Source organism: Molossus molossus, unplaced genomic scaffold (assembly GCF_014108415.1).
Source record: "Molossus molossus isolate mMolMol1 unplaced genomic scaffold, mMolMol1.p scaffold_m16_p_1, whole genome shotgun sequence".
NCBI lineage: Eukaryota > Metazoa > Chordata > Mammalia > Chiroptera > Molossidae > Molossus > Molossus molossus.
In genome coordinates, this window is record NW_023425344.1 from 95,249,820 (window position 1) to 95,264,191 (window position 14,372).

The 14,372-nt window shown below is 44.0% G+C and overlaps 1 protein-coding gene across 1 annotated transcript in view; it reads right to left on the reverse strand.

Annotated features, from left to right (window-relative positions):
• Nucleotides 1-12,838, reverse strand: part of IL2RA (interleukin 2 receptor subunit alpha) — a 39,639-nt gene extending 26,801 nt beyond the window's left edge. Inside the window, exon 1 of the mRNA XM_036265335.1 lies at nucleotides 12,575-12,838. Coding sequence (XP_036121228.1) covers nucleotides 12,575-12,638 — 64 coding nt within the window. The 5' untranslated portion in view covers nucleotides 12,639-12,838. The remainder of the gene's footprint in view (nucleotides 1-12,574) is intronic.
• Nucleotides 12,839-14,372: the final 1,534 nt, after the last annotated feature.

The window sequence follows — 14,372 nt, forward strand, 5'->3', positions numbered from 1 at the left end:
GGCTGTGGACTCAGGGTGGGCGGCTCTCCCTCGCCAGTGCTGAAGGACACAGCCTCCCATGCTCCCCAGCGCTCTGCACCATCCCCACGTTACATAAATTCTTAGTTAACACATGAAATCATGGTCTCTGATCCTGCACGGTCACTAATATTGGGCTTTTATAGAATCTAAATCTAAGGTGGCTATATTTTCTAAGGACATGGGAACTTAAGATCTGTTACCATGATACACTGAGAATTGCTTTGTGCTAAAAAGTAACAAATGGAACTCATGAAGAATGTGGTCATTATAGCGTGAACCAGGTATACTTCCTTCCTTGCCTTGGACCAATACCTCCAGTCCTGCCTATGAACGGACCCAAAGTAGGCAGGGGGGCTTGCCGTCCCCCTGGGAGGTTAAAGGACGTAGTTAGCATGTTGTTGAAAAGTGGTCACTTTTCACTCCACTCTAGAGCAAGTATTTATTAAACCACAGAATGTCAGGACTGAAGGGGACTTAAAGACCCCTTCTCTCAATCTGCTTGCTTGCAGAAGAGTGCACACTTTGTCCATGGCACTCAGAGCTGCTGCATGCCAGAAGCTATTCTAGGCACTTCACGGGTATTGACTCCCCTGATCCTCTCATCAGCTATGAAGTAGGCTATTATAAATACGAATGCTAAATAATACAATCATTATATCATATTATTAAAACAATGAAATATATGATAAAAAATGTATGAGATACCATAGTATAATTATTGTAATTATCAATAAGGATCATTGATAATTAATTAATTATCAGAGGAGTGGTTCTTATTGGCTGCATCTTATAGGTGGTGGACGTGAGGTACCAACAGGTTCAGTGAGTGACCTTCCCAGGGTCACATAGCCAGTTGGTGGCGAAGGCAGCGTTTGGACCAGGCAGCCTCACAGCAGTCTGCGTTCGTAACGTTCCTCCCTTTGTGTCTTGGCTGCATCTGCTCCTGCAGTCACTGTGGCCTCTGACCTCCTGCGGCCCCTGTTCTGCATCTGTCTTGCATTGTGGGAGGCTGTCGTCGGCCCTCCCAGTGGGGGTGAGGACAGAGATCATGGAGAGAGGTTGCTAACTAACTGTACAGGGACTGTAAAGGCTGGAATCTCCAGGATTGGGGCCTGACCGGGGGCAGGGGACCAGTGCAAGGAAAGAAACAAGGAATTTGCTCAGGTTTCCAGGACAGTTGGGTGGATGATGGTGTTGCCATTGAAACAGGAAATAGGGAGAAAGAACCTGGGGGAACAGTTCTGGATGTATTGAGTGTGGGAAGCCTGTGAAATATCCGTGCAGAAAGGTCCACTGGGCCTTTAGTCATGCAGATTAGAAGTCCAGCAAGTCATGTAGGCAGGCTGTTTTATATAGCCTTACAACCACCCAGTGGGGTGGGGGATGTTATTCCCGTTTTAGATCCACAGCAACTGAAGCTCATGGAGGTTTAAGGAACCTGCCCACCATCCACTCTCACTTAACCTGGCAGCCTGGCTCGCGCCTTTGGGGCCTGCCGCTTCCTCCCTGCCTCCCGTCTCCTGTGCTGATCATTCTCAACAAAGCCAGTGCCAGCTCTGAAGTCCGGATCATGCCCTTCCCTTGTCTAAGACTGTGATATTCTGTTCATGAGCCCTTTCTGCTCTCCCAGTATGTTTTCCAGTTGGGCAGAATTCCAAATAGGCAGGTGAGGTGTGGAAGGTTATTCCAGTAAGGGGGGAAGTAAGGCTCCCTTAGGAGCCAAGCTTTGAAATCACAGGTGAAGAAGTTGCATTTGCAGAATAAGAGGAGAGCTGCTGGCCAGGGTGCATGGAGCTGGGGTGCTATCTGCAGAGGACATCCATCCAGGTAAGAATATTAGATGCCAGGCAGAGGAAATGTGTCCCCTAGGCAGTGGAAAATTATTTGAGCTCTTTGATCAGGGAAAAGTCATCATGAAATTTGCTTTCAGGGGAGATTAATTTGAGGATCGATCAAAGAATGACTTCAAATGAGAGATGGAAGGCTTGCACAAGAAGCCATGGGACATCTGTTTTCCTTGTACCAGGATGGAGCAGATAGCTAGCTCACTCCCACTGTCTTCTCGGGCCTCACAACCTCTTTCCTCATCTGTAAGACGGGAGTGATAACAATGGTTCCCATCTCGTAAGGTTGTTCTGAGGATTCCGTGCGCTAACAGAGGCAGAGTGACAGCCTGGCGCATGCCTGGCCCACAGAAAGGCTCCGGGGCCGCAGTTACTATCACATGAGGAGAAGGAAGGCAGCTTGCTTGGGAGGCCTGGCCTGCTCTGACTCCACATTCCTCCTGCACTGGCCTATGGCAGACTCAGACCAAAGGAGCGAAACTCAAGAACCCCTGGGAGAGGGAAACTGAAATTTAGGGCCCGATAAGTGAGATGCAGTGAAAGCCAAAAGTGAAATAAGTGACAAAATCATTGAATACTGAGAGCTGAAATACTCACTCTTTGCGGTCTCTGCTCTCTTGGGTGTTAGCAGGATGTCTGAGGAAATTGCCCTTTTTTTAAAAAAAATTGTTTTGGGTTTGTGTTTCTTTTTTTTTTTTGTAGTTGCTTGTTTTGCTTTCCACTTAAAATAAGGAGTTTTCTTTTTACAAAGATCCTTTTATTCTAAATCAAGCTCTCATCAGAGGTGTCACTACCACAGGGCCGGAAACAGCTACCACACAGGTGCTCAGCGGGGTTTGAAGGTTCTGCCTGGCTTCATCAGCAGGGGAAGCCGAGACAGCCCTGGCCACAGTCAGGAAAGGTGTCAGGTGCATGACCTCATGAAAGGTCGTCACCATCACCACCCAAAACTCCCGGGAAACTCACAGAGCTCTCAGACAGGAAGAAGCTGACGTCAACTTATGTTTTGGGGACTTCAAAACTCTTAGAAATGATAGCTTTGCCCTTTACTTGGTATCATAATAACTGATCTTTTGATGAGGAGATGGATCAATTTGCTCCAGTTCATTTCATGTAATAAAAACCTTTAGAAAAAGAGAGAGAGAAGAAAAAGAAAAAGAAACACTGTTGCTTTGCTTTTAAGTACGTAATAACATAAAGCAAACTGATTAGGTTCCCTTGGAGAGGAACATCCTTCATGGATGTTTAGGATGGGTGAATGGTTCACGCCCAGCTGGTGGTCAGCACCATCTATAAATGGGACTTCTGAACCACTTGGGGCCTTGGGGAAAATCAAACAGTTTGATCTTAAAGGACTATAAATACTCCCACCTAAAATGTTTCCAAATGGTAGGGTAAACATGAGGCAGTTACTGACTTAAGATGCTGGGACTTGCAGTAAGAATGAACATCTCTCCCTCTGTGCCTTCCACCATCCTTCCTTTATACTTGTACCTTAGATCTGGGGTTGTAATTATCTGTGCATTGTATTTCTCCCCTGATGCCTGGTGAGCTCCTGAGACCAAGGACTGGGTTACACACGTCTCTTACCCCTTATCTGTCACATAGTAGTTGCTCAGTACATACTTGCTGAATGAATTAATAAACAAAGGGATGAATAAATAGACAACTGGAAGTCCTGTCCCAGGCCAGATTGTCCCCATCCACCCTATGGCTTCCCTCTTCCACCCGTCCCGCCCATCCTGTCTGTTGACTCTACCTTGGCAGCAACGTTTTCACTCTGAAAACCATCGCAGCAGAGAAAACTCCCACCATGTCGCCTCGGAGGCACCCACCTATCCGTGCCTTTGTTTTTATCGCCGAGAGTACAGAAAGCAGTGAGGCTACTGAAGGAGGTATCTATTTCAGTCCCAAACAGAAAAGAGTGGGTGATTCCGGGGGCAGAGATGGCAATTCCTGAACACGGTGTGGTTGACTCATGCCCGGAGGTGCTCAGAATTTCCTCCGTTTTGTGGGCGTCTGGGGCAGACTTGGCCCGACTGAAGTTTCTTTGAAGCGGAGTCAAATGCAAGAAAGACAACTCAAGCTGCTCTTTTGGAGGCAGAAGAAGTACTGAAGGGGAACAGCAAGATTCAGAGAATGTAAGACTCCAAGGGCCCCTCTCGTGCATTAAGGGGCAGCGCCGTGGCATCGGGGTTCGGTTTCCACAGGCACAGGCACACTAATTTATGCACAGCCACAGAGCAGTGGGACATACCCCAGAGCATATTTACCTCAACTTTTTAGAGAATGAAAATAAACTTCTTTGTTAACACAGCACCTATATATTTGACCTTTAGCAGCAGTTTAGCAGCATAGTAAAGAGCACGGGCTCTGGAATGAAACCGCCTGGCTCACATTGGGCCCCTTATTTAAGGGGCCCATGAGACTCAGTTTGCCAGGCGTAAAATGGGGATCATAAAAAGGCCTGACTTATTTTGAGGATTGACTGAAGAAATGCTGCGTTTTCGCATGATAGCGGAAAGATAGCGTATAGAATATAAACAGTCATTCTTGTTGTTATCATGGCAGTTTAAAATATTTCTTAGAACCGGCTGAAAGCAAATTAGCCCGAAAGGAAAAATGAGGTATTGGTATCAGTAACCGTGCACCGCCTGCCTGCACCTGCCCGCTGTTCTCCGGTTCACAGCTTCGTGCCAGCTCGCCTTTGTCACTCAAGGCGACCGGGGCTGGAAACGAGTCCATTTTCCATGCCCTTCAGAGTAAAGGAGCCAATTGCCTTCTGAGGACTTCCTTTTTATCTTTAGAAACATGCTGCTTTTCTTTTCTTTTTTTTTTTTAAGGAAAAAGTATTCAACAGCCCCTCGTCTGTCACCAGCCTGTTCTTTCACCGCATCCGGAACGAGGGGCGTGGGGACACCGTGGAAAGGGAGAGAGCAGCCCAGAAAGCATGTCTGACTAATCTGACCCTCTCCTTCCGTGGCGAGGCGGGCCTGCCCAGAGGCACAGACTCCTGATCAGCACCTTACTCCTTTCCTCGTCTTCCTCCCAACATAGTGACCCCCCACCTATGACACCCACATTTTGGTGCCTTAGTTTTGTGCTGCCTGCAATCCTCCTGTGGGCAGGATGCCTGGCACTGGGCTGCAGGGAGAGTCGATGACTAAAAGCCCCACCAGTTGGGTGGGGGAGCGTAGGTGTGAGCTATCGGGATGGACCCCTGGGACTTTGGCTGCCAGCATGCAGTTAGCTGGGACTGAGTCAGGGACAGAATTTGGATGTGGGGAAATAAGACCCTGGACTTCTTGACTGTTACCCAGAGGTGTCATGTGGCCCTGGTGACACTGATTTAGCTAGTGATCTGAAGTCGGTGAATGAAGTCAACCAGGTCCCAATGGTGTGTGTAGATACTAGAGGATTAACGTGAGATGAAGAGCACTAAGTTGCTTTTTGTATGAGCAAAAGTATTTTTTTTAAATCAGAGAATCACTAGCCATTTGAGCTTCGTTTTGCTCAACACCCTCACACACACACAGACACACAAATGTGGGGCGTGTGTGTATGTATGAAATATGGATCATTTATTTCATTGCCCTAGTAAACACCTGTTTTCAGTTTGTTACTCCTGGAGCATGATCCATGTATAAAACTTTAGCAAAATCATTAGAAAACACCCTCTTCTGACCCGCCTCCTGAGAGACACAAGCATAAATTCAGAGCCAACAAGTCCCAGGGCCATCTCCTCCAAGAAGCCTTCCCTCACTCTCCAGGAAGCACATTACTCACCTAATCTGATCACTATGGAAGGTGTCAACTTTGCCACATACTACTTTGTGATAGTTGATCTGGAATCTTTCCCAGGCTGGTTTTCCCATTTTAGCTGCAAGTCCTGTGTGGGTAGACACAACTCATCTTTCTTCTCTCACATCAGAGCCTTGACACTCAAAATGGGGTCCATGAACCAACAGCATGGGCCTCGTGTAGGAGCCTGTTTGAACCAGCATCTCAGCCCCTGCCCCAGATGTCCTATATCAGACTCTGCTTCATAACAATATCCACAGGTGACTTTTAAATACATTGAAGTCTGGGAAGTACTGCACTAAGGTACCCATTCTTAGTGAACAGAAATGAAACTGTGGGATCAGACCAAAATGGGAATAATTATTTTGTGGATTTCGATCCTAACTGCATCTTGAATCATTTGAGGAACTTAAAAAGAAAAAGTTATTGTTATGTCCAATTCTCATCCCCAGAGAATCTGAACTAATTGATCTTAATTATTCTTGGGTGGGGGCTGGACATCATTTGTGAGAGTATCCCAGGTGCACATTTAATGTGTGGTTGGTGCTGGGAACCACTACCCTAAATGCATTTCCCAGTAGGACTTGTATTTCCTTATCAAAGGCAGTAAATCCCAGAGTAACCTTAAAACAGCTCAAATAGCCAAAAACTATCTGAGTAATCTTAGAGTGGAAAATACCTAAAATACCTAGAGACAATTATATTACTCTTTTCCCCTAAATGGGTGACTTATTTGAAAGCCCAGCGGGGGGATTCAGTGATGGGCTGTTGACTCATTGGCAAACACTTTTGGCTTCCCTTGTCAGTCTGCTCAGCAGATGTTTCATCCCTGATTTTACCTCAAAAGCAGTTTGAGCCCTGGCTGGTTTGGCTCAGCGGTCAGAGTGTCGGTCTGCGGTCCGGAGAGACCAGGGTTCAGTTCCCGCTAAGGGCACGTACCAAAAAAAAAAAAAAAAAAAAAAAAAAAGACATGCAGGGAATATTGGACTGAAATTTAAGAGGTTCAGATTCTAGTCCTGGCTTTGACACTTTTCTTGCTTGCCTGGTGTCATTGGTTTGTCTTTGGTACCCTTTACTTGCTGTCTTCCTTGGCACCCAGCCCTCTTAGGTTGCCCTTGCCCATTATAGTTACCTTACCAGGGAGGGCAAGTTCCTGTGTCTCATTCTCTCTGTTCATGACAATGGTTGTTAAGATATCAAATAGTACAATCAAAGGTCTTACCTGGGGACCCTGGTTTGCAGGGAGGCTTTAACCCCAAGAATTTTATTCAAACTTTTGTGCATAAGCACATTTTTTCCAAACAAGACAATTAATAGATCTCATCAAATTTTCTCAAGAATTTAGCAATTTACCATTAAAAAAAAAAAAAAAAAAAGAGTCTCATGCTCTACCGACTGAGCTAGCTGGGCAAAAAAAAAAAAAAAGAAGAAGAACAAAAAGCTAGATGGGTTGTTGCTATCACATTGTTTTTCCTGCTGAGAAATTCAGGCGGTGTATATAGGAGTGATAGATGAGGTTCATCTTTATATAGTGAGGGAGGTTCTCTGGGTCTCCCTATCCCCTTCCCCCCAATGCTACCCGGGGCAGCAGCTGACTTTACCTAACCAGAACTTCCTGAAGAAATCTTCAGAAAGGGTCACCAAAGAGGAATGCAGGAGATGAGGGAACTCGGTAAGGGTCCTCGATCTTTCCTTACTTGATACCTGCCTAGACAAAGAATTGAATGAAAGAAGAGGGTCTCAGGGAGTAAAGAGACCCCCAGTAACACAGGGCCCCCGGATGGGCTATAGACAGCGGCCAGGGGGGTACACGGTGTCAGTCCAGAGAGCAGGAATCCTAGATTCTAAATCCAAAGGGATCAGAGTCCATCACTTCAGCTCTCTGCTTGGTTTGGGACATCTCTGCACCATTTTTGACAAATTTTCATTTAGGCTCTGCCTCAGTGCTTCCAGAGGAAGGGAGCCGGTGCCTTTGTGGAGAGGGCAGGAGTGGGGAGCTCTTTGAATGTTTGCCTACTGGAAGTTCGCCAAACACAGGGTGGGGCCAAAGTCAGTTTACAGTCGTGAGGATGTGAAACAGAGTTTATTCTAGTATTATTATTTATTAATTATATTATTATTACATTATTTTTCATACAAACAATTGTAAACCTACTTTTGTCCCACCCTGTCCAGATAAATCCATGGTTCAAATTTTACCTTCTTAGTGTCTTCCCCTCACCCAGCCTCAGTCACCTTCCCACTGGAAGTCTCCTTCCTTTTAAGTGTCTCACTGACACCCAAAGTTTGGAGGAGGGGAGCAGACAGTGGATTAAAACCAAGAACCCACACTTACCTAGATGCTTTTAGATTTGAAAAATATGAAAGTCACGTATCCCTAAATTCATTTCCAGGAGGGGAAGTAAAAAATAGAGGCTGGAAGGCGGCAGAGGAGAACCAGAGTGGAGGGGGGGAGGGAGCCAGAACGCCGCCTTCCCAGTCCGCCCACTCACACCTCCGCGTCCCTCAGAAGTGACCACAGCCTCTATTTGAACATTTTCAGAGGTGAAGGGCTTATAACTTTCTGAAGCAATCAATTGAATTAAGATACTCTTCCCTTTCTCACCTGGAATGGCCTGGGATAAAAGAGAAGAGAAATAGGTCCCCACTCATGTAAGGTCTCTCACGTGAGAAACAAGGAAATGGTTTCAGGCAACAATCCCTTAACCAATCAAGTAGGCCGCAGAAGGCCTCGTCAACAGAGAGTGGTGTTTTTGCCTTGACACTTACAACTGCAACAGTTACCGAAGCACTGGGTCTCGCTTGAGTGCAGTGGAGAGAGTTGGAAATAATCTACAATGAGGTATCAGCCCAGGTGCTTTGACACTCACAGGTCTCTCAACCCAGACCCTGTTGTGTCTGTCTTCAGTTTGGAAACTTTTTCCTCCAAAAGTACCGCAGCTTGAAAATGCCTTTTAAGCAGAGCTTTTTTTTCTTTTCAGATTTCTTGACAAAGACTGAAAAGGGGTCTCAAAATAATCTGTATTAAACTTCTCATTTTACAGAGAGAAACTGAGGCCCGAAGAGGTGCACAATTCTGTCAAAAATCACATCCTTCACATGTCTTCTCTTTAGTCCTCCAACAGTGCTTATCGGGAAGTGCTTTGGCCCCATCAGCCCCCTGGAAAGTTCAATTTCCCTCTAATTCTTCTCTACCCTGACCTCAGGTGACATGCCCCACTCCCTAAGGGAACTCTGTTTATTTTTAAAGTTTCTACTGATCATTGGGCAACAGGAGGAGCAGGGAAATTAACTCAAATGGCCACCATGTTGAGGGATAGCCTGACTTAAGGGTGATTGTAGCTATTGCAGGAATGACTTCAACAAGAAATTACACAGAAGTATCCAGAATACTCAAGGATTAGCCAAAAAAGTTCAAGAATACTTCTCTCTGAGATGAGTGGGCTCAAGGGGTAGGGTGGTAGAGCTCATGCATAATTTTTTACCAGCATCTCGCACTGTGCGTTAGTGAAGTCAATTCTTCTGTGTCTCCGTTTTCTCAGATGTAAAACGGAGCACATGTGCAGGTGATATTCAGCACTGCCTACTTAAGACACTATTTTTTAAAAAGTAGCAACTGTTTTATGAGTTATTCCTGATGCTTACCAAAACCCTGTCTCCCCAAGGTATATCTTTTTTTTTTTTTTATGGTTTATTTAAATTTTTGTTTTCAGGCCCTGGCTGAGTAGCTGAGTTAGAGTGTTGTCCCGATATGCCAAGGTTGCAGTTTTCATCTCTGGTCAGGGCACATATAAGTATCAACCAATGAATGCATAAATAAATGGAACAGCAAAGGCAAATTGTTTTGTTTTTACTTATTTTCTTTCTAGAAGCATGATATATATTTTTTTTTTAAATATTTTTTATTGATTGATTTTAGAGAGAAAAAAATCAATTTGTTGTTCCACGTATTTATGTATTCATTGGTTGATTCCTGTATATGCTCTAACTGGGCATCGAACCTGCAACCAACTGAGCAGAGACCAGGGCTCACCAAGGTATAGCTTGAAGATTAGCAAGGTAACAATGATAATGACATTTTAGGATCTAGAGAAATTAAATGATTAAGTGAGAAGAGTTAAATGTTTTGTGTTTTAATGACCAACGTGAAGATGGGAAATTCCAGTGTAGGCAGTAATCTTTACAAGAAGGGATCATTAGAAATATCATCTTAATGGGTTTCCGCACTTTTTTGTGTGTGTTTTATTTTTGAGTCTAAGGGATAAAAATTTGATCATAGAATTCCTAGAATGAAAAAAAAAAATGATCAAGGCATAGATAAACTCTCAGAATTTCCACAATTCTGAGAACGGTGCCTTCAATAACGTGCCATGTTGGTAACATCAGGAGAATTCTCTTTCAACCACATCCCAGCACCCAGTAATACAGAGACTAAAAACACCCAGGTTGATTAATACATCCCCTGTAACCCGTCACAATTTTAAATGGTGGCTTCGGAAACTTTCAGAATGAAAATCTGCCTTGTGAATCAGCTAGAAATTGCATCTGTTGACAATCTGTTTTATTTCTGTCATTAGAGACATCTCACCCCTGAGGAATGAAGGCTTGTTTAAGATTGAGTTCATGGAGGAAAAAGTCCGAGATGAGATTATTTGTTACCCAACCCATTTCATTCTCTTTAACCACCAAGTTCCCATTTGCCTCTGGATTGGACTATCTCAAGAGCCTCATGAACTTCCTCTGTGCACCTGTCTGTCCACCCCATGCCAGAGTCCTCTCCACAGAGATCTACCCTGTCTGAAGTGAACGGAAAGAGCACAAGCAGGAGAGACCTAAGTTTAAGCCCCAGCTCTGTCACTGCCATGTGATTTCTGAGTTTTGGGTTCTCCATATATTGGGTTTGTGACATTCACATTGCAAAGTCCTTATGGAAATTAAAATAAAACACATATCTGGCACATAGAAGGCACTCTATAGATGGCAATGTTTACTTTCTAGTAGTCTTTTATTGACTACCAAATGGAGTTACATTTTTTAAAAACTTGTTATCCAAGACCTTGAATCATTAATTTGACCCCATCCTTCCTGTCCAGTCTTAATTCCCAATATCCTCACATCACCGTCTAGTGCTGGGGGCCACAGCAGACCACTGTGGTTCCTTAGTGCTCTGCTGTGTCTTTGTTCAGATGGTCCTCTCTGTCTGGAATCTCCACTTATGGAAATTTACTAGTCCATCAGGGCTCTTCCTGTATGCCACCTTCATGAAGCCTCCTCTGATAGCTTCAGGCTCCATAGATCTTATCACATTCCGGCTTTGTATTACTGTTGTTATATCTGTGCCTTTCTCCCTCTTACTAGGTTATAAATCTCTTAAGGATAAAGACTGTCTTGTTCATTTTAATATTTCATACAGTGCTGAATACGAGGGAATGCAAGGTATTGGATAGATTTTTGGAGAACTGAGTAAATGAAAAGGTCCTCATAATACTTCCCCTTGCCCCACTCCCACCAAGACCATTCATATCCTCAGATAAGTCGCCGCTTGGTAGCAATAACACACGTTTACTTGAAATGTGTTTCCCAGAAATAAGGCATGAGTAAAGTTGTAAAGATATTTTTGTTCTGGCTCAGACTAACCTCCCACTTTGCAAAGACCCTGCTGAGACAGAAATCCCAGTATAAGCATTCCTAAACTCACACCAAGTTAGCTCCAGAATGAAGTACGGGATCAGTTCACAGCTCTACATGACGGCCACTTCCGCCCCAGAAACAAGCAAAAAGGCTCCATACGATTCATTGTTTCACTTCTTCACACATCTTTCTGTGGCCTGTTAGCATTATTATCTATGAGGGGGAAATTTGTGGTTATTTCTTTAAAAAAAAAAAAACTTGACAAAACCGATTTGAAAGGATGAATGAAATTCAAAATTTGCATATATATATAAATATCATATACACATACATATAGTACATGCATATACACACACAAGAACGTAAAAAGTAGTGTTCTGAAAGTGAGCATGCTTATATTTCCAAAATTTCTATCAAGTGAACATATAAGGAGCTTCCTAGGTATGATTTCCTGAGGCAGTAAAAAACAAAGTATGTGTGGTCCATATACACAATGGAGTACTATGCAGCTGTAAGAAAGAAGGATCTCTTATCCTTTGAGACAACATGGAGGGACCTGGAAAGTATTATCCTAAGTGAAACAAGCCGAACAGAGAAAGACAAGTATCATATGATCTCACTTATTTGTGGAATATAATGATCATAACAGTCTGAGGAATAGGGTAGACCCAGAGACGTGGAAGTCGGGTACAGACTGACAACCCTCAGAAGAAGGGGTAGTAGGGGGAGGGAAGAGATAAACCACAGAACTTATATGCATGTATGCGTAACCAATGGACATGGACAACAAAACCGGGGACAGGGTGGAGGGGGATGGGGAGGAGGGTGTCAATGGGGTAAGAAAGGAGAAGCATCTGTAACAAAAATAGAGTAAAATAAATTTAAAAAAAAAAGAAGTATGTATCCTTGATGCTTAACTATTCTGAGATCTTAAATTATCCCAATATCTCATGCATGAGTTACTGACATCTCAGACACATTTACCTGGTCTTAGAGAGATTTCTAAGATTCTTAGTATTATCTTAACAGCTGGTGGGTAAAGCAGAAAACTAAATCCATCCAGAAATAAAAGGAGATTTATTTTCAAATATCAGATCACTCTGTTTATCCCAGAATTAACTGACAAAGACTTTAAGTGACAGGAGAGTCCAACATTCTTAGCTCTCTGGGACAACTGAGATTAGGAACAACTGAGGTATAAAATGAGGCCCCAGAGGGTCATGGGCAAGGGGTAGAGCCCAGGATTCAACCCCCGGGGGGCACCCATGACCCCTTACCTGGTACGCAGTCAGTTACCATGATGAGGGTGAAGACTCTCCACAGCAGCAAGCGTGACTCCATCTTCCAGGCACCTGGGATAGATGGCCTAATTAGGGACAGTGAAGAGACGATGGTTCTCTGCAGAATTCCAGGTTTCCTGTCAGTCTTCTGTTAGCATCATGCTGGGAGGATGGGAGATGATAGGATCAATTCATCAGAGTTGCCATCCTTGCTGGTCCATCCAGTCTCTATGACAGGCAGGAGTGGCTCTTATAAGTCTTAGGCTGATTTGTTCAGCCAGGAAATCGTGCCTGGCAGTCTCTTCTCTAGTCTCAGATAGGAAGTGGTTTTAACCAGGTGTTTTTCAAGTTCAATTGCTGGGAGGTGTGGGCTGGGGTTGGTGAGAAGGATCGGGCTCCGTTGATGAGTCTTCTTCAGCTTCACCCAGAACAGGAAAGGGAGATTCCCCTGCCGTTACAGGAGGGTGAGCAAGCACTTCTTGTCAGTGGTCTCATCTAGCACTTTATAAATTGAGGTCTTTCCCCAGACTTGCAGCTCCCTACGGAGTCAGCAGATGTCACAAGAGATGGGGCAGCATGGGCCTGCCAACAGTGTAGAAGAGGAGCCTTATGGTAGACAGCAATTTCCTAAAGCTGTGTGACCACCAATCGCTTTAAAAAGTCTAGTGGGCATCAGGAGGGGTCTCCAATAGTCAATTATTCAAAGAGTAAGCAATAGACTGAGCTATACTCAGAATACGTTCATAATCTCCCAAGATTTTAATTGGTTCTAGCCATAGCCATTTTACCAGGATGTCCTGGGTTCCCAAATGTGAATTGTTTCATAATTACTTCCAGATTAGTCTTTCTCTTAAAGGATAATACTAAAAGTGGGCTTTGGTTTTAAACTTTGGACTTTTTTTTTTTTTTTGCAAAATTAACTCTTGCTTCCTTGTTTAATTATCAGAGAGCTATCTCCTGATTTTTCTAAAATAGTTGACTGTTTTGCTATCTGGAGAAGCATGTCCATTTGCAATCATCTTGTTATATTAAAATACAATTTTTACAATATCAGAAAGAAAGCAAAGGTATTGACAAAAGGAAGACCTCTGGGCAAGCCCACGCAGATCATGGTTCCAGTATGTATGTCTTCTGCCACTGACCTCTCAGCAAGAGAGCTACCTCCGAAAAGAGCCTTGGGATTCTGCAAATGAGTGGCTTCCAGGCTAAGTACAAGAATTCACAGAGAAAAATAGTAAACTGACCTGTTTCTCTGAGTGGGATACTTATCCAAATGTGACAAGATTATCTTTTAAGATTTCATAACAGCCCTTGCCGGTTTGGTTCGGTGGTTAGACTGCCGGCCCATGGACCAATGAGTCACGGGTTCAATTCCAATCAAAGGCACACATCTCAGTTGCAGTTTGTCCCCATCCCTGATCTGGGTCCTGCGGGAGGCAACCAGTCCATGTTCTCTCTCTCTCCCTCCATCCCACTCTATCTGAAGATAAATAGAAAAATATCCTCAGGTGAGGATTAAAAAAAAAAAAAAAAAAAGATTCCATAACAAGCTTAACCTCATTGCTAGAAACCTTTGCAACTGTATGGGGTATACAGCAATTCCGGTTATTAAGCTGGAGTTATCATCATACAATTTTGAAACGAACAGGAAAAATTGGAATTATATTACAAATAACATTTCCCCCGTAAACCATTTAAGAGTGTTGTCAATATGATGTTTCATCAGCCCTGGCTGGTTTGGTTCAGCGGTTAGAGCATCGGCCCACAGACCAGAGTCCTGGGTTCAGTTCCCGCT